Source organism: Gorilla gorilla, chromosome 4, assembly GCF_029281585.2.
Source record: "Gorilla gorilla gorilla isolate KB3781 chromosome 4, NHGRI_mGorGor1-v2.1_pri, whole genome shotgun sequence".
In the NCBI taxonomy this organism is placed as follows: Eukaryota; Metazoa; Chordata; class Mammalia; order Primates; family Hominidae; genus Gorilla; species Gorilla gorilla.
Window position 1 is genome coordinate 115,529,791 of NC_073228.2, and position 18,886 is coordinate 115,548,676.

The 18,886-nt window shown below is 39.9% G+C and overlaps 1 protein-coding gene and 1 long non-coding RNA gene across 5 annotated transcripts in view; one reads left to right on the top strand and one right to left on the bottom strand.

Annotated features, from left to right (window-relative positions):
* The window catches only part of LOC129533692 (uncharacterized), a 61,901-nt gene extending 45,998 nt beyond the window's left edge, over positions 1 to 15,903 (top strand). Inside the window, exons 3-4 of the long non-coding RNA XR_008680023.1 lie at positions 15,061 to 15,182; positions 15,677 to 15,903. This is a non-coding gene — a long non-coding RNA (uncharacterized lncRNA). The remainder of the gene's footprint in view (positions 1 to 15,060; positions 15,183 to 15,676) is intronic.
* A 562-nt stretch (positions 15,904 to 16,465) lies between these two features.
* NREP (neuronal regeneration related protein) overlaps positions 16,466 to 18,886 on the bottom strand; it is a 29,283-nt gene continuing 26,862 nt past the window's right edge. For all 4 annotated transcript variants that reach the window (XM_055387548.2, XM_063706705.1, XM_063706706.1 and 1 more), the window contains one exon: positions 16,466 to 18,204. In XM_055387548.2, coding sequence (XP_055243523.1) covers positions 18,079 to 18,204 — 126 coding nt within the window. In that variant the 3' untranslated portion in view covers positions 16,466 to 18,078. The remainder of the gene's footprint in view (positions 18,205 to 18,886) is intronic.

The following is an 18,886-nucleotide window of genomic DNA, read 5'->3' on the forward strand; positions in this document are numbered from 1 at the left end:
CCTTGAACAGTTGTTTGTAGTTCTCCTTGAAGAGGTCCTTCACATCCCTTGTAAGCTGTATTCCCAGATATTTTATTCTCTTAGTAGCAATTGTGAATGGGAGTTCACTCATGATTTGGCTCTCTGTCTCTTATTGATATATAGGAATGCTTGTGATTTTTGCATGTTGATTTTGTATCCTGAAACTTTGCTGAAGTTGTTTATCAGCTTAAGGAGATTTTGGGCTGAGACGATGGGGTTTTCTAAATATACAATCATGTCATCTGCAAACAGAGACAATTTGACTTCCTCTCTTCCTTTTTGAATACCCTTTATTTCTTTCTCTTGCCTGATTGCCCTGGCCAGAACTTCCAATACAATGTTGAATAGGAGTGGTGAGAGAGGGCATCCTTGTCTTGTGCCAGTTTTCAAAGGGAATGCTTCCAGCTTTTGCCCATTCAGTATGATATTGGCTGCAGGTTGGTCATAAATAGCTCTTATTATTTTGAGATACATTCCATCAATACCTAGTTTATTGAGAGTTTTTAGCATGAAGGGCTGTTGAATTTTGTCAAAGGCCTTTTCTGCATCTGTGGAGATAATCATGTGGTTTTTGTCATTGGTTCTGTTTATGTGATGGATTATGTTTATTGATTTGCATATGTTGAACCAGCCTTGCATCCCAAGGATGAAGCTGATTTGTTTGTGGTAGATAAGCTTTTTGATGTGCTGCTGGATTCGGTTTGCCAGTATTTTATTGAGGATTTTTGCATAGATGTTCGTCAGAGATATTGGCCTGAAATTTTCTGGTTTTGTTGTGTCTCTATTAGGTTTTCATATCAGGATGATGCTGGCCTCATAAAATGAGTTAGGGAGGATTCCCTCTTTTTCTATTGTTTGGAATAGTTTGAGAAGGAATGGTACCAGCTCCTCTTTGTACCTCTGGTAGAATTTGGCTGTGAATCCATCTGGTCCTGGACTTTTTTTGGTTGGTAGGCTATTAATTGCTGCCTCAATTTCAGAACTTGTTATTGTTCTATCTGGGGATTTGACTTCTTCCTGGTGTAGATTTTGAAGAGTGTATTGTTCAGGAATTTATCCATTTCTTCTAGATTTTCTAGCTTATTTGCATAGAGGTGTTTATAATATCCTCTGATAGTAGTTTGTATTTCTGTGGGATCAGTGGTGATATCCTCTTTATCATTTTTATTGCGTCTATTTGATTCTTCTCTCTTTTCTTCTTTATTTGTCTTGCTAGTGGTCTATCTATTCTGTCGACCTTTTCAGAAAAACAGCTCCTGGATTCATTGATTTTTTGAAGGGTTTTCCGTATCTCTGTCTCCTTTAGTTCTGCTCTGATCTTAGTTATTTCTTGTCTTCTGCTAGCTTTTGAATTTGCTTGCTCTTGCTTCTCTAGTTCTTTTAATTGTGATGTTAGAGTGTCAATTTTAGATCTTTCCTGCTTTCTCTTATGGGCATTTAATGCTATAAATTTTCGTCTATACACTGCTTCAAATGTGTCCCAGAGATTCTGCTACATTGTGTCTTTGTTCTCACTGGTTTCAAATAACTTACTTATTTCTGCCTTAATTTTGTTATTTACCCAGTAGTCATTCAGGAGCAGATTGTTCAGTTTCCATGTAGTTATGCGGTTTTGAGTGAGTTTCTTAATCCTGAGTTCTAATTTGATTGCACTGTGGTCTTAGAGACTGTTTGTTATGATTTCCATTCTTTTGCATTCACTGAGGAGTGTTTTACTTCCAATTATGTGGTCAATTTTAGAATAAGTGCAAGGTGGTACTGAGAAGAATGTATATTCTGTTGGCTTGGGGTGGAGAGTTCTGTAGATGTCTACTAGGTCAACTTGGTCCAGAGCTGAGTTCGAATCCTGAATATCCTTGTTAATTTTCTGTCTCATTGATCTGTCTGATATTGACAGTGGGGTGTTAAAGTCTCCCATTATGATTGTGTGGGAGTCTAAGTCTCTTGGTGGGTTTCTAAGAACTTGCTTTATGAATCTGAGTGCTCCTGTATTAGGTGCATATATATTTAGGATAGTTAGCTCTTCTTGATGCATTGATCCCTTTATCATTATGTAATGCCCTTCTTTGTCTCTTTTGATCTTTGTTGGTTTAAGGGATGTTTTGTCAGAGACTAAGATTGCAACCCCTGCTTTTTTTTTTTTTTTTTTTTTTTTTTTTGCTTTCCTTTGCTTGGTAAATATTCCTCCATCCATTTATTTTGAGCCTACATGTGTCTTTGCACATGAGATGGGTCTCCTGAATACAGCACACCGATGGGTCTTGACTCTTTATCCGATTTGCCAGTCTGTGTCTTTTAATTGGAGCATTTAGCCCATTTACATTTAAGTTTACTATTGTTATGTGTGAGTTTGATCCTGTCATTATGATGCTAGCTGGTTATTTTACCCATTAGTTGGTGCAGTTTCTTCATAGTGTCGATGATCTTTACCATTTGGTACGTTTTTGTACTGGCTGGTACCGGTTGTTCCTTTCCATGTTTAGTGCTTCCTTCAGGAGCTCTTGTAAGGCAGGCTTGCTGTTGACAAAATCTCTCAGCATTTGCTTGTCTGTAAAGGATTTTATTTCTTCTTCACTTATGAAGCTTAGTTTGGCTGGATATGAATTTCTGGGTTGAAACTTCTTTTAAGAATGTTAAATATTGGCCCCCACTCTCTTCTGGCTTGTAGGTTTTTACTGAGAGATCTGCTGTTAGTCTGATGGGCTTCCCTTTGTGGGTAACCCAACCTTTCTCTCTGGCTGCCCTTAACATTTATTCCTTCATTTCAATCTTGGTGAATCTGTTGATTATATATCTTGGGGTTGCTCTTCTCGAGGAGTATCTTTGTGGGGTTCTCTGTATTTCCTGAATTTGAATGTTGGCCTGTCATGTTAGGCTGGGGAAGTTCTCCTGGATAATATCCTGAAGAGTGTTTTCCAACTTGGTTCCTTTCTCCCCATCACTTTCAGGTACACCAATCAAACGTATATATGGTCTTTTCACATAGTCCCATATTTCTTGGAAGCTTTGTTCATTCCTTTTCATTCTTTTTTCTCTAATCTTGTCTTCATGTTTTATTTCATTAAGTTGATCTTCAATCTCTGATATCCTTTCTTACGCTTGATTGATTTGGCTATTGATACTTGTGTATGCTTCACGAAGTTTTCGTGCTGTGTTTTTCAGCTCCATTGGGTCATTTATGTTCTTTTCTAAACTGGTTATTCTAGTTAACCTTTTTTCAAGGTTCTTAGCTTCCTTGCATTGGGTTAGAACATGCTCCTTTAGCTCAGAGGAGTTTGTTATTACCCACCTTCTGAAGCTACTTCTGTCAATTCATCAAACTCATTCTCTGTCCAATTTTGTTCCCTTGCTGGCAAGGAGTTGTGATCCTTTGGAGGAGAAGAGGTGTTTTGGATTTTGGAATTTTCAGCCTTTTTATGCTGGTTTCTTCCCATCTTCGTGGATTTATCTACCTTTAGTCTTTGATGTTGGTGACCTTCGGAAGGGGTCTCTGAGTCGATGTCCTTTTTGTTGATGTTGATGTTATTGCTTTCTGTTTGTTTTCCTTCTCATGGTCAGGCCCCTATGCTGCAGGTCTGCTGGAGTTTACTGGAGGTCCACTCCAGACCCTGTTTGCTTGGGTATCACCAGTGGACGCTGTAGAACAGCAAAGATTGCTGCCTGTTCCTTCCTCTGGAAGCTTCATCCCAGAGGGGCACAGCCAGATGCCAGCCAGAGCTCTCCTCTATGAGGTGTCTGTCAGCCTCTGCTGGGATGTGTCTCCCAGTCAGGAGACACAGGGGTCAGGGATCCACTTAAAGAGACAGTCTGACCCTTAGCAGAGCTCAAACGCTGTGCTGGGGGATCCGCTGCTCTCTTCAGAGCTGTCAGGCAGGGATGTTTAAGTCTGCTGAAGCTGTGCCCACAGCCATCCAGGTCCTCTGTCCCAGGAAGATGGTGGTTTTATCTATAAGCCCCTGACTGGGGCTCTGCCTTTTTTTCAGAGATGCCCTGCCCAGAGAGGAGGAATCTAGAGAGGCAGTCTGGCTACAGTGGCTTTGTTGAACTTCAGAGGGCTCTGCCCAGTTGGAACTTCCCAGCAGCTTTGTTTACACTGTGAGGGTAAAACCGCCTACTCAAGCCTCAGTAATGGTGGACGCCCCTCCCCACACCAAGCTCCAGTGGCCCAGGTCAACTTCAGACTTCTGTGTTGGCAGCAAGAATTTCAATCCAGTGGATCTTAGCTTGCTGGGCTCCATGGCGGTGGGATCTGCTGAGCTAGACCACTTGGGTTCCTGGCTTCAGACTCCTTTCCAGGGGAGTGAACGGTTCTGTCTTGCTGGCATTCCAGGCACCACTGGTGTATGAAAAACAAACAAACAAACAAACAAACTCCTGCAACTAGCTTGGTTTCTGCCCAAACAGCCACCCAGTTTTGTGCTTGAAATCCAGGGCCCTAGTGACGTAGGCACCAGAGGGAATCTCCTGGTCTGCAGTTGTGAAGACTGTGGGAAAAGCGTAGTATCTGGGCCGGAGTTCACCGTTCCTCATAGCACAGCCCCTCATCACTTCCCTTGCCTAGGGGAGGGAGTTCCCCAACCCCTTGTGCTTCCCAGGTGAGGTGACACCCCACCCTGCTTCTGCTCACCTTCCATGGCCTGTACCCACTGTCTAACCAGTCCCAATGAGATGAATGGGGTACCTGTTGGAAATGCAGAAATCACCCACCTTCTGCGTTCATCTCGCTGGGAGCTACAGACCAGAGCTGTTCCTATTCGGACATCTTGCCAGCAATACCCTCAGTCTTTTACTATTAAGTGTAATTTTGTAGTTTTTTATAGATGCTTTTTATCCAGCTGAGAAAATTCCCCTCTATTTCTATTTTTCTTAGAATTTTTTTTTCATGAATGGGTTTTGAATTCCATCAAATGATTTTTCCGCACTGATCAATATGATCATGTAACTTTTCCTCTGCCCTTTCTAAAGCTGAGTACAGGTTCTCATTTTCCTTTTTTCTTCCTGACATCCTCTGCCTGATATTCTACCTGCTGCAACTTCTGCTAGGGCACTTTCATCCTTTTCTACTCATTCCAGGTTGGCTTCTTCCCAGAATAAGAGCTTGGTTTACTCCCTGATATGGCTGATATTTCCCAGCTTTTTTCTTCAACAGGAGCCACCTTCTAATTATGGATTTATTGTTGATCTTCATGTGAATATTCTGTCTTTATTGAGGTTTATTTTTCTGCACACATCACCTTTACTCCTTATCTATCTCCTTCTCCCATAAGTCCTTTTAGTGCCTCTGCTTCTTTTATCATCCCAGGTAGTTTCTTTGTATTCTGGGTACAGGTACTCTGCTCAGCTCCAATCCTTTTATGCCAAGTTCTTGAAAATGCCAGCCATCCCAGCTGCCCTGTTATTGTGCCATGATCTTCAACACTTGGAATAGACTCCTCATGACTGAAATTACATGAATTTTTTTTTTTTTATGAAAGACTATCTCCCAAGAAGATGCTTTATCTGTGATGATTAAAGTTTTCTGCATTCATCATCCCACTCCTGAAGCTTTGGTTTAAATAGGTTTAGTTGTTCCTTTCATAGTTTTCCCAAAAATTCTGGTCCTGTTTCTCCCGCTAATGCTCAAAGTGAACTTGGCATTTCTACTTGTGTGAGACCCTCCTCAAATTTTCTGTTTATAGGAATAAGATGGAAAACATAGCTCCCAGGGCTCATCAAATTGAGCAGTAGCCAGGCTTTCCACATCACACTTTTGTGGGCCATCATACTGACATGCACCTACTCTGGAATAGAGAAGATCTTCCTGCCATTTGCTTCCTGACTCCACAAAACCCCAGCCCATGGAAGCTGCCTCTGCTCTTGGCCTTCTATCTCTATTTCTCCTGTACTTACAAGAACAAAATTGGATGCAGGTTGTAGATTTGTTTTTATTTTCTCCTCTCCTCATCTCCCAAAGGAATTTCTGCAGTTGACACACAATGTCACCTGTTTGAATTTTTTTTTTCTGCCTTCTTTCCTGTTCCTGCTCCTGCCAGTTCCACCATCTTGACCTTTCCCATATTCCATCTCCTAGGCTGTCTACCTGGATGATTGTCACAGGCCTGCCACCCTTTCCCATATCCGTCCTTCATTCCTTCACCTCATTTAGTGGTCAAGAAAAATGCACAACCCACACACCCACCACTCTGGGAACACGCCTTCCATTCTCATAGCACACCTTTCCAATAGACAAGTAGGTATTATTCTTTCTATACAACAAATGAGAAAAAAATATTGTCAAGATAAAAGAGCAGTTGGTTAAGAGCAGGGCCAATGCTGCTTCTGACTTCTAGCTAAATCATGTGGGACTGCAGAAAGGGGAAAATCCCTCCCACATTAGTCTCCATTTTTCTGCTCAGGTAGTGACTTGTGCCTTATCTAATCAGATACTTTCTACATAAACATCATTGGCTGGCCCAGAGTTATCATCATTAATTTCCTTAACATAAATAATCATGGATGGAGGAAAGACTGGTAATTCTCAGAATCACTATATGTAACGCTTTCTGTTCTTGACATTTCACTATTAGAAAGAGAAGTGTCAGGAATACCCATTGGCCTGAGATTATGAAGATGACTGAGGTGGGAGTTGTAGCATTGATGCCTGTTATCAGAAGAAGGTCTTAAGTCAACCAGCAGGACAAAGTCCCTCTCCCCACTTCACCATAAGAACAAGGAAGATGCAGGCTGACTAGAGAGGATGGAGCCCAGATAACACTGTATCAGAGATGGAGTCAGGTGTGAGCTTTGAGAATAGCTGCTTCTGTCATGCCTAGAGTTTTGGGACAAAGGCTATCTCTTTTTATGTCTTACAAAGGCATAGTATGGGACATGGAAGAACAAAAAGCTGTCACTTCAATTCCTTCCTTCAAAAAGTAAAAGGTCATTTGTTTTTGTCCACTATTAGTTTTTCAACAAAACAAGCCAGAGAAGTTTCTCTGTGTGTAGCTGATAGGTGTCCTTGACCAGGGAGTGGCCTTCTTGCTCAAATTGCCACACCACTTTGGGAGGAAGCTGTGTGGAGTAGTGAGGGAGAATGGGGACAGCCACCTAACCAGCCAGATTAGTTGAATCAGCCCTGCAGATCAGCACAATGACAGATGTCCCAACCAGATGGTGCACACATCCACTTCATAAATACACCAAAGAAGTCTGGAATCTAGGGGAAAAAGCTTTTCTGCCATGAGTGCTCCTGCCCAGGAACAACTGGCTGACACCACTCTACTGAAAGTCCAGGCTCAGAGAAACCACAACTTCTCTGCCATGTATGTAGGGGTAAAATCCTGCCCCATGTTTCTTAATTCCCATCTTTGATGCCTGAAATCTCACCATTAGCACCCTATTCTTTGGTTTAAGGATTTCTGCTATACAAATACATTTATAAAAACCAAGATAAGTGTTTTCAGTTCTTATGTTGAAAGAATTACATATACTTTTTGAGAGCAAGTTTACATGTGAGGGAAGTGTGGTGGTTAATTTTATCTGTAAACTTGACTGGACCCAGATGTCTGATTAAACATTCTTTTCAGGTGTGTCTGTGAGAGTGTTTCCGGAAGAGATTAGCATTTGAATTGGTAAACTGAATAAAGCAGATGGCCCTCCCTAGTGTGAGTGGCATTATCCTATCCATTGATAGCTGAGTAGAACAAAAAAGCAGAGGAATTTGGAATCATCTTCTTTCTACCTGACTGAGCTAGGACATCAGTCTTCTGTCATTGGTACTCATGGTTCTCAGGCCTTCAGACCTGGACTGAAATCTACACCATTGGTTCTCAGGCTTTCAAACACCAACACTAGCTTTCCTGGGTCTCCAGCTTGAAGATGGCAGATCATGGGACTTCTCATCTTCCATAATTGTGTGTACCAGTACCTTATAATAAATCTTATTGGTTCTGTTTCTCTGGAGACTACTTTTCTTAGTTTCTAATGTTTCTTCTAATACCGTAAGAAAGGTCATGAAAAAAGGGGAAGTTTGAATGGCAAGGTTAGGTTTCCTAAGTGGTAGCATGGAAAAGGTAAAGATTAGCTCTGCCATCCTGGATAAGATATTTCACTCTGAGCAATTAATCATCCCTCAACTGAGACAAGCATGGTGACCTCACAGTGTTGTGGAAGGCCCATATGTGAAATGATATATATGACAACCCCTCAAGTGTCCTGCACATGCAATAAAAGGAAGCAGCTATTTTTTACACCCTTCCTGGGTGCTGCTATCACACTTTTTTAATGTCCTTCTGAGCTAATTGTCCTCCTCAAGAACTCACATCAAATACCCCCTCATTATCACATCCGACAAAGCAAATCCTAGCTATTAATGACAAATTGGAATGTTCCAGTTACCTCTGTGTCCTAGAAAGCAGCACTCCTCTGCTCTGTGACGAACATTTGCTTTTTAGAAACTAGCCCTGGGATTTTAAGGAAGGAGCCAGTGAGACAGCCCCTAAGTAGACCTGATGAGGTTCCTTGCCTACTCCCTTCCCCCAGATATCCAGTTACATTGTCACAAAGCCCAGGGAAAAGAGAAAACAAGAGGTGGTCTATGGCCCCCAAGAAAATAAGTGACTGTCGCCCCTTTTTTCAGGGTGCCTGAGACCAGCACTGGGACCAGCACTACAGTTAGGAGCTGGTACAGTTTGGCTCTTTGTCTCTGCCCAAATCTCATGTGGAAATGTAATCTCAATGTGTTAAAGGTGGGGCCTGGTGGGAGCTGATTGGATCATGGGGGTAATTTGTAATGGTTTTTCACCATCACCGTTCCCCTAGTGCTGTCTCGTGATAGAGTTCTCACAAGATCTGATGGTTTAAAAGTGTGTGGCACTCACCTGCTTCACTCTTTCTCTCTTGTCACCATGTGAAGAAGGTCCTTGCTTCCCCTTTGCCTTCTACCATAATTGTAAGTTTCCTGAGGCCTTTCAGTCATGTTTCCTGTTAAGCCTGCAGAACTGTGAGTCAATTAATCCACTTTTTTTCATAAATTACCTAATCTCAGGTAGTTCCTTATTACCTGAATTACTGTGAAAACAGACTAATATAGGACCCTAGTGGAGACGTGGCTCAGGATTGGGACTACCCGAAGTGATAGGTAGAATAGAGCACCTGGGGCTCTACAGCAGCTGTTTAAACATTAATAGGACTCATAACTCCCTTCTACTTAGTTATGTCTTAGAACCCCCTAACAACCACAGCACTATACAGTGTGTTCCTCCAGTGGATGTCTCTCTCATTGATTTCTTCCAGGCCTCAGCTATCATTTTTAAAAGGAAGCTGGGTCAGTCGCAAACAGGAGTTTGTGTAAGAGGGCAATAGTGGTGGTGAAAGTCCCAGAAAACCAGTCACAGAAAAACTGCCTAAAGGAACTGAGGTTGTTAAAAGGACAAGGGGAGCAGGATGTGAAAGGTTATTGCATTGGAGAAAGAGCCAGCTCATTCTGTGCAGCCCTGAGCTCAGCTGGGACCAATGTGTTGGTGGAAATTAATAGCAGCATTGCGCTCAGAAAGGTTGCAGCTAATAAATAAAGCTGCTCAACTTGAAATCAGCAAATTAATGCATTTTTAGAATTCTCCACTACACTTGTTCTTAGCCAAAAGGCCGAGAAGCGATTAGAATTCTCTTTCTATGAGGCTTTCACATAGCCACATGGATCTCCTGGTGCTAAGCCATGCATTAATGGCACCGTGTACTGTGCAAGGGAATAGATTAATTTCATATTCCTTCTATGAAGTTATGTTCAGAAGGAAGCCTAATGGAGACATGCAATAAAAGAAAAGATGACACTCTTTTTCTGCCCTGATTCATGAGCTGCTTGCTGTTGTATAGGCTTTTCTTAGGTGTACTGGGATCTCAAGTACTACAGGGTTGCGACCTGAGGTATAATCCCGCTTCTCTCACTGACTTGTGCCCCCTTCTCCTATGGGAGGAATAATTGACTCAGCCCTTTTGAATATGCTGGATAGAGATGTGATGAAGAATCTGGAGAAATAAAAAAAAAGTAGCATTAAAAAGATTTGACTATGTCAAGGAGGAATGATGTGAAGGCTCTAAGAAGAGTTGCCAATCTTTCTTTTGTACACTCATTGAACTTGCAGCCCAGGAAGACATCTTCTCTGGGACCCTCTTTCATCACTCCCCTGTGTGGTCAGTGCCTCCAAGCCATCCAGCCTGTCCTGCTTGACCTCTGACCGGGAGTCTGGACCTTTCTTTCCCTTCCCCATCAAAATTCACTGGTGCTGTTTCCTCAGGGTCTTGGTCCCCGCAGTATAGTAAATTAATGGCCAGTGCCCTTCAAGGCTTCTATCAAAGAGAATTAATGGGACAAATTTTCAGGCATTGAGACTAGATGGGAAGTATTTCTGTCCAGAAGTGACTTCCTCAAAACATAGCACCTAGGTTTCTTTTCTAGCTCAGAGGTTTTCAAACTCTTTTGCTTTTATATCCCCTATAAGAATTGTATTAAAGTATGTACTGTCATGTAATTTTTATGAATAGTAATGTTTTTCATCATAAATTCAAACACTTTAAAAAGGATGTAATTTGGGGCATATTATAAATATTTTCATGTTAAAATGAAAGTTGAATTTCTCCTATAATGTATGTAGTTGAATCTAAACACCATGAAAATGGATAACCCACCATCATTCCATTTTTAAAAACAAATACTATGTTGAATAGGAGTGGTGAGAGAGGGCATCCCTGTCTTGTGCCAGTTTTCAAAGGGAATGCTTCCAGTTTTTGCCCATTCAGTATGATATTGTCTGTGGGTTTGTTATAGATAGCTCTTATTATTTTGAGATATGTCCCATCAATACCTAATTTATTGAGAGTTTTTAGCATGAAGGGCTGTTGAATTTTGTCAAAGGCCTTTTCTGCATCTGTTGAGATAATCATGTGGTTTTTGTCTTTGGTTCTGTTTATATGCTGGATTACATTTATTGATTTGCGTATATTGAACCAGCCTTGCATCCCAGGGATGAAGCCCACTTGATCATGGTGGCTAAGCTTTTTGATGTGCTGCTGGATTCGGTTTGCCAGTATTTTATTGAGGATTTTTGCATCAATGTTCATCAAGGATATTGGTCTAAAATTCTCTTTTTTGGTTGTGTCTCTGCCCAGCTTTGGTATCAGGATGATGCTGGCCTCATAAAATGAGTTAGGGAGGATTCCCTCTTTTTCTATTGATTGGAATAGTTTCAGAAAGTATAATAAAAAAAAATGTAAACACCCCCAAAGTGTTGCATTCTTTACAAAACAAAACAAAACAAATACTTCCGTAACTTTTAGAAATCTTTCTTTTTCTACTTGAACTTAAATTTTTATTCAACTTCCTCCAAAGAACTTTACCTTAATGTAACATAATTTTGTTTGAAAATACTGCTTATGCTATCACATGTATCTGCAATTGAAATATACCTAAATTCAATTTTTTACTTTTATTTTGTTACCATAAAGCTCTGAACATTAAAAAAATTTATGCAATTGAATTATTATCAATACACTACTGATTAAACATAAACATATTATTAAACACAAAAAGTAAAATTATATTGCAAATGCATCCTTTAATGAGATGATAAACCTTTTTCAGTTAGTTCCTTTATCTGTAAATGAACATTACTTACTGCTGAAATAAGGGGTCAGTATCAATTCTATTTTTTTTTGTTTTTATAGATGTAAGTTGAAGGAATTGAGAGTGTTTTATTATAGCAATGTAATTCAGTTCTTTGAATTCCTTCTATGTTATATGTCAACATTTGTATAATGGTCTATTAGCAAAAATATTTTTAATCTTCAGGCACATGACAATTTGATAAAGTCCTTCTTCATTTCTTTTAAACGGTGAACTAGGAAGCACCTGACTAGCAAAGAGATTTGTTCTCCAGCAATTTGAATGATTTACTTTCTCAGTTTCTGGGAAGTATACCAAGAGAGCTTTACTAAGATTCATCAAATTATTGTTAATTGTGCTGTAACACTTGTACTTAGGCCCACCTTTTAAAACCCATATCACCAGAAATGGCAGGAAAATCGAACAAATTTTTAGTTTTATTACATGTTTGCCAAAACAATGCTTTTTGATAAAATGCTTTGATCTTATTTCTTGTTTTAAATGTATTGCCACTAATTTGGAGTTGCAGATTTAGCTCATTTATGAAAAATATCTGTCATAAAACCTCATTGGCAGGGCCAGTCTTCACTGTCAAACCAGTCAGCCAAATCAGATACACTTTCTGTCAGAAAACGTTTTTCATTCTTCAATTCAAATAGCTATTTTGAGGCATATTATAAAAATCAATGAGAACTAAAAGTATATCTTGTGAAACTGATCACTAAAAACAATTAAGATAAATATCTAATATAATTGATTTTTCCATGATTAAGTTATAAAAACAAGACCAATACACTATTTCTCATATAAAGCAGGAAAATGATAAAAGGCATGGTATATCTCTAGTAAAATTATGTACTGGCATTGAATACTGCTGACTGGCTTTGGAGAATGATTAAACAAGAAATATGTTATAAGATAAAATGGTAGAAACAACTATAGTTTGAGTATGTTCCCCAAGTTTCATATGTTGAAAAATTAATCCTGAAATTCATACGTTGATGGAGTAGACCCCTTGATGGGACCCAAGGCTTTATAAGAAGAGGAGGGACCTGAGTTGAAATGCACTTTTTGCCCTTCCACCCTTCTATCACAATTTGAGGCGGCAAGAAGGCCCTCACCAGATGTTGAGCAAATTCCAATGTTAGGCTCTTGGACTTCCCAATCTCCAGAACCATGAGCCGAATGTTTCTTTTTTAAAATAAATTATCCAGTCTGGTGTTTTGTTACAGCAACAGAAAACAGACTAAGACAAGAATTGAATATAACTGAATAAATGTTTCATGTTATGGTTTGATACAATGGGTTCTGACAACTTTATTAATGAATGCACATCAAATCTGAAAGAACCATGTGAAAGTTTTTATCCTTGGGTTCTATCTGTCTACTGCATCTTATAAAAATTTGGCATTCTCAAAAGGCATTCTGGTTACATTTAAAATAATCAGCATGGCAAATCTATACTGCTCTAGCTCTTCCAAGTTACTTTTTTTCCCAGTCAAGATACATCCTAGGGAAGGATATTGACAATAATGGGAAATAATTGATTATAATTATATGTAAGAAGACATTTTTGGCATTCAGTGCCTTCTACTAATTTTCTTTGTTTCACTCTCCCATGGCTTTCCCTCAAGAGCAAGAAATTCTTTGACAAGAAGAGAAAAACAAAAAGCCGTAAAAAAAAAAAAAATTGTCATTATTACCATCACTCCACTTTATCATACATCTGAATTCTGAAAATCTATTTGTGAGTCCAAACACCCAATTTCTATGTTATCTAACATCATAATCAGCTTTAACATGTGTATAAGAGGCAAAAGCTCAAGGCTCTATGGTTTATGATTAATCATCAAACCTTTCCTCTGTTTGCTACATCTGAGGTTTTTGGTGTCACATTAAGAGCAATGTATTATATTAAGATTTGGGATGGGTAGCCCTATATCTTTTTTCTGTGGGAAAAGAAACAGTATGAACAAAGACTCATTCTCAGCAGATCAATTTAAGGAAAGAGTATAGTGTATATAGAGGATCTGGAAATTAATTTCCTGAAAATTGTCCTGAGTATGCAATCCGTGAAAAGCCTTAGGTACACATACCGCAGTTTGAAAATTATGAATTTATCATACCTGTATATAGCTTAACCTGACCCAATCCAAGATTGTTTATCATGTGATCTCAATCCCTGGAGGAGGATAATCAAAGGATTCTAACGAGGGCCCAGAGAGGTAGAGTTGGAATTGCAGCAGAGAAGTTTTGAGTAGCATTGAGGAACCTCTGATTCCAATGTGGTGTTCATGATCCTGTAAGTGTCCCTGCTATCAAAAAGTGAGTGCAAAAGGTCCCCTGGCCCTTTGTTGGTGAAAATAAGTGCAGCACCATCCTCCCCAAACCAGATGATTAGTGTTGCTAACTGCCATACTGACAGAGAGGCAAGCAGATGATATAAATAAATGAAGCAGACAGGATATAAGGAAAGAGGTGATGAGAGTTTGATAAAAGAGAGGACATGCCTCATCCACAGGTGGAGGCAGCTATTCACCTCCAATCCCACTGTTGCTATATTTTCCACTTTTCTACCTGGATTTTCATGTGAAATCGCCTGAGGCAATTAAATCAACATTGTTATACAACACATTGCAAAACAAATCTCCAGGTTATGTCTGCTCAATGGTTGTTAGCAGTCTCCTCCCAAAGGCAACCTGGTGATATGTTTGCCTCTGGTGAGAGAACAAAGCAGTCTTGAATCAAAATTTGGGTCTTCTGAAGTGAGCCCAGCTATCTCTCCATTTCTTATAATGCTTCACAAAACATTGCTGGATCCTCACACGAATCTTTCAAGTTTAAAGTGCAGAGTCAATCATTACTTCAAGCTTTCTGGAGGTTGAGGAATTGTCATCAGCAACCTCCACAATCCAGAGTTGGATGGAACTTTAAACATCATTTATTCCAGCTCTGCTGTTTTTATAGCTTCTCATAACATTCTCTAAATATTAGTATTGGGTCTAATTGAACTTGGATTAATAAATGGAGGCTATGCAATCCCAGTATTATAGTTCCTGTATGCTCTCCTCATACGCCGCTTCCAAGGACTATAAAAAATTTTCAATAGAAAGAAGTAGCTGTGATGCTAGTTTCAGCCCTTCTTACTTCCAGACCCTGACCTATAATTACCTTGAGCTCTTCAACTTCAGATCATGTGCTATTTTTAAAATATGTCCATAAATTCTTTGGTATTCCTTTTAGGAGGTAGAAACTAATTTCCTTCATCCTTGAGTGTGGGCTATACTTAGTGACTTGCTTCTAATGAATAGAATATGATTGATAGATGATGGTGACTTCTGATAATAGGTCATGGCATTTTAGCTTGCTCCCAGCTTTCTCTTGAATTACTTGCTCTTCAGGAAGCCAGAAGTTATGGGGACACTCAAGCAGCACTAGGGAGAGGCTCATGAGTAGAAGAACTGAGGCATCCTGCAAACAGCCATGGACTAACCTGTATTGGGAGCAGATTCTCCAGCTCCACGTAAGTCTTCAGATGATGGTTTTTTTTCTTTTTTTTAATAAAAAAAAATTTTAAAAAGAAAGGTAAATTTAAGAAGGACTTCCCTTATTATATCAAGAGGTTAATACTCAAAATAGTGGTGTGTCATTTTTAAGAATTTTCCTTCAGAATGAAATTCTAATGATCTGGTAAGCAGTTAGTTAGAATTTGGTTCTGCCCTAAGGCTCCTTTCTCTTAATAAGATTAAAAATTGAGGGTAAATAGGAAACTTAAACAAAATGTTTAAGATGTGCATTAACTTCAAGATGTGCACTAATTTCAAGATGTGCATTAACTTCAAGTTAAGCTCAATAACCCCCAAATGTAAAAGTCCTTCCTGACATAACACACATATCAAGAACCAAGATTTCTCAGAGAGAATCTGATGCCCACTCTCTAGAAGCTAAGCTCCCACTGCAGGGGCAGTGTTACCTGTTACCTTTAGCTCTTTTTTCTCTCTCTGGCTTTTATCTCAGAGGTCTGTTCCTTAGTCTCTGTTGAGGTGAAACTCCAATATCTGAACCCAACCAGCCAAATAAGCAACCTGTGTACAAGCCAAGTTAAAATTTCACTCCCGTAATGGATGAGGAGAAACCAGAAGACATTTCTCATGCACAGGGAGTGCGTGAATCCCCTGAATTGCCAGGTTTCAGGGTCACATGAGACCTCTAGAAGGCTCTGCTCATCATCACCTTATCATCTGGTAGGTTCCAGGTATCTGGGTACACATGAATTAAGCCTTAATGACTTTAAATTCTGTCTCAAATGTTTATCCTCTTACAAAAGTTTAAGCTTTTTGTCTGAGGAAAAGTGCAAATATTCCATGAAGAAGGGAGGTCAGATCTCTTTTGGCAGGGAAAAAGAATACCACAGAGTGGGTCTTAAAGAATACCACAGAGTGGGTCTTAAAGAATACCACAGAGTGGGTCTTAATGGCAAGGAGTGAGAAAGAGTAAGTTTTGAAGCATATGGGAATGCCTTGGAAGGGAGAAAAAGTGTAGAAATAAAAGGATCTTGGTCTAATTCTGCTTTGTGTCCAGAGGCAGCTCTGCAAATATCATCTTAATGAGCCACTGCCTAGCCCCTAATCTCATAAAATCCTCAAAAGGGAAAACGCATGAAAGGCAGAGCTGATTGTCTCTCTTTTGATATTTGCCCTTGGGTTTGCTGGCCTGACTTCTGGGGCTCTGGGAACACATGAATTAGCAAGAACCAGAGAAGGCATTCAAAACTAGGCCTCTTCAATGATGAGCCAAATCAGACAGTTACCTTACAGCTTGCGTATTTATTGAACAAATACTACTAAAATAGCTAAAATACATTGGGTACTTGTCATGAGTGCATCAGTAAAGATCACACTGTTACAAAAGCCTGCATTTTCAGCAGTACACAACTGCAACTCTACATAAATGCCACAGATGCAGAATACTGTTTTCTTGCTCTATTTACACAGCTGATATACCTATTCTAACGAAGGAGGGAGAGGAGTAATGCACAAGAAACTCAGGCCAATGGGGGAGCAAGAAGAAAACGAAGAAGTGCAGTGCATGCGTCATCGGTGTTTAACAGTCAGAAGCGAAACAGTTCAGAACAAGGCCTGCCCTGTCAAAAGAAGAGCTAAAGACAGTTATATAAAAATTAAGGTGGGCTTTCAGACTGGCTAACACAACAACATTCCATGAGTAGATGGTAATTTATTTTTGTTTATCCATTTCGTTGGGAGCAAGGACAAAAATGTAAATCTACACCTTGCTTATCAAAATTGCCGAAAAAAGAATGCTCTGCCTTTTAAAAAAGTATCATGATTTTGTAGACATTGTTTTCCAACTTAATATTTGGAAAAGGTGTCATTTTCATATTCCTACTCAGATGCCAGTGTTTTGGGTTTTTTTCCAGGGGGAGTTTATTTAAAAAGGTTTTGCTCTTTTTTCCGACAAGTATCCTTTCAAACAGAAAGAACCCAAAGAGACACCTCAAAATGCCTGTAAAATTATTGCTTTTCTTTCTCTAAGTCAGGCAGGCGAGGCTACGGAAAGGAAGAGATTTGGTAAGTAAATTACAGTTTTGTGATTGCTCCCGCTACCGTGACTGCATGTCCGTGAGTGCCAGCCAACGAGACAATCGTCTCTCACACTCTGGTAGCATTCGCTCAACCTACAACACTGAGGAAGAAAGCCACACTGAAGACACAAGGAAAACAAGTCAATCCAGTCTAGAGAACAACATTCAGGGAAACAGAGTACCAACACCTTCTTAGAACATGGAAATAAAAAATAACTCCATCAGAGCTACCTCGCCAAGGAGCATGTTGAAAGTCCAAAATAGCACCATTCATCAGTGTCTCAGGTCCTGTGGCAGCATCTCGGTCACTTACCACAAGGAAACAATGAGTTTCAAACTACTTCTATACATCAAAAGAGTACATGGATAAAATATAGAGATATACAGACAATTGATGAACATAAACTACTAGGTTTGTTACATCTAAATGAAAAAAAAAGGGGGGACTCTCAGCCTCTGCAAGAAGCAGTCGGGAGCTGTGTGAGTGAAAAGGCAGGAGTGGACCGGTTGTGTGAGCGCGGTGGGAGTTTGAGTTGTGGAAGACATTGTTGTAGCGAACCAGGCCTGAAGGCCCACCTGTAAGGGTTGTAAACGTGGATTCACAGTGTGAAATTCTGAGCATTTTCACTTGAGTCAGAATGATTAAAAACTGGTTTGATGATACCTATTTGTCCACTGTAAATTCTCTAAAGCAAGGCTCAGAGTCCCATAGTTTCTTCTTATACTTGATGATTTACACAGAAAAAAATCCCATATATGATACCATGACCTCATCAATACCCATACACCATATGTAATACAAATGGAGGTGTTACGATTAAAAAAAGTGGAGGTAACTGATTCTTGGGGAGCGGAGTTCACTGCTGCCCAGTGGAGTCAGGGAGGCAGCGTTTGTCTCATCGTTCTTCTTGCGGTTCACTTCCTTTGGGACAGGAAGTCTTCCCTGCAAAGCAGGCAGACCCACACACAGACAGACACACATAAAAGACAAAATTAGTCATGCTTCTGAAACCATTTTTTAAAATTTTGCTTTTCCTGCCCAGCCCACATTATACCCTTGAACTCTTGCTGTTTTGCAAAACAGAGTTTACATATTAAACACAGTTCACCTGAATGTAAATATTAGGTCTGTGAGGAAATAAAGTAATTAAACACTGGCCACCTTTGCTTCAGTAGAATGAAGTGCTTCTGTTACGGTGGTGCCAGCCATGTGTGAGGCAGCATTCCCCAGTGTCAGGTTTCTTGGGACAGTTTCTAGTATCAGATAGGGCCCAACCTTAGACTAGACTGGGTGATTGATAGAGACTCACAGGAGTGTCAGTTGATAATTAAAAAAAAAAAAGAGTCCAGTGGGTGTGATGAAGAAGAGTTAACAATCTATTTTCTAATATGTAATAAAAATATTTAAAAACGTATCTCAACTTGCATAAATCTTATCTATGTATGGCTTATTCTATGTGCAATCGGCGCATGACAGAAGTGGCTACCAAAGATGGGAAGTGTCTGTCTGGGAGAGAAATAATGTGAGGGTGCCCAGACAGCGGTCGTAGGAAAGTGGGGGCTAGTGGGGAAACCAAGGCCAGAAGAGAGTGAGAGTCAGCTCATCTAGACTGACTGGGGCTATT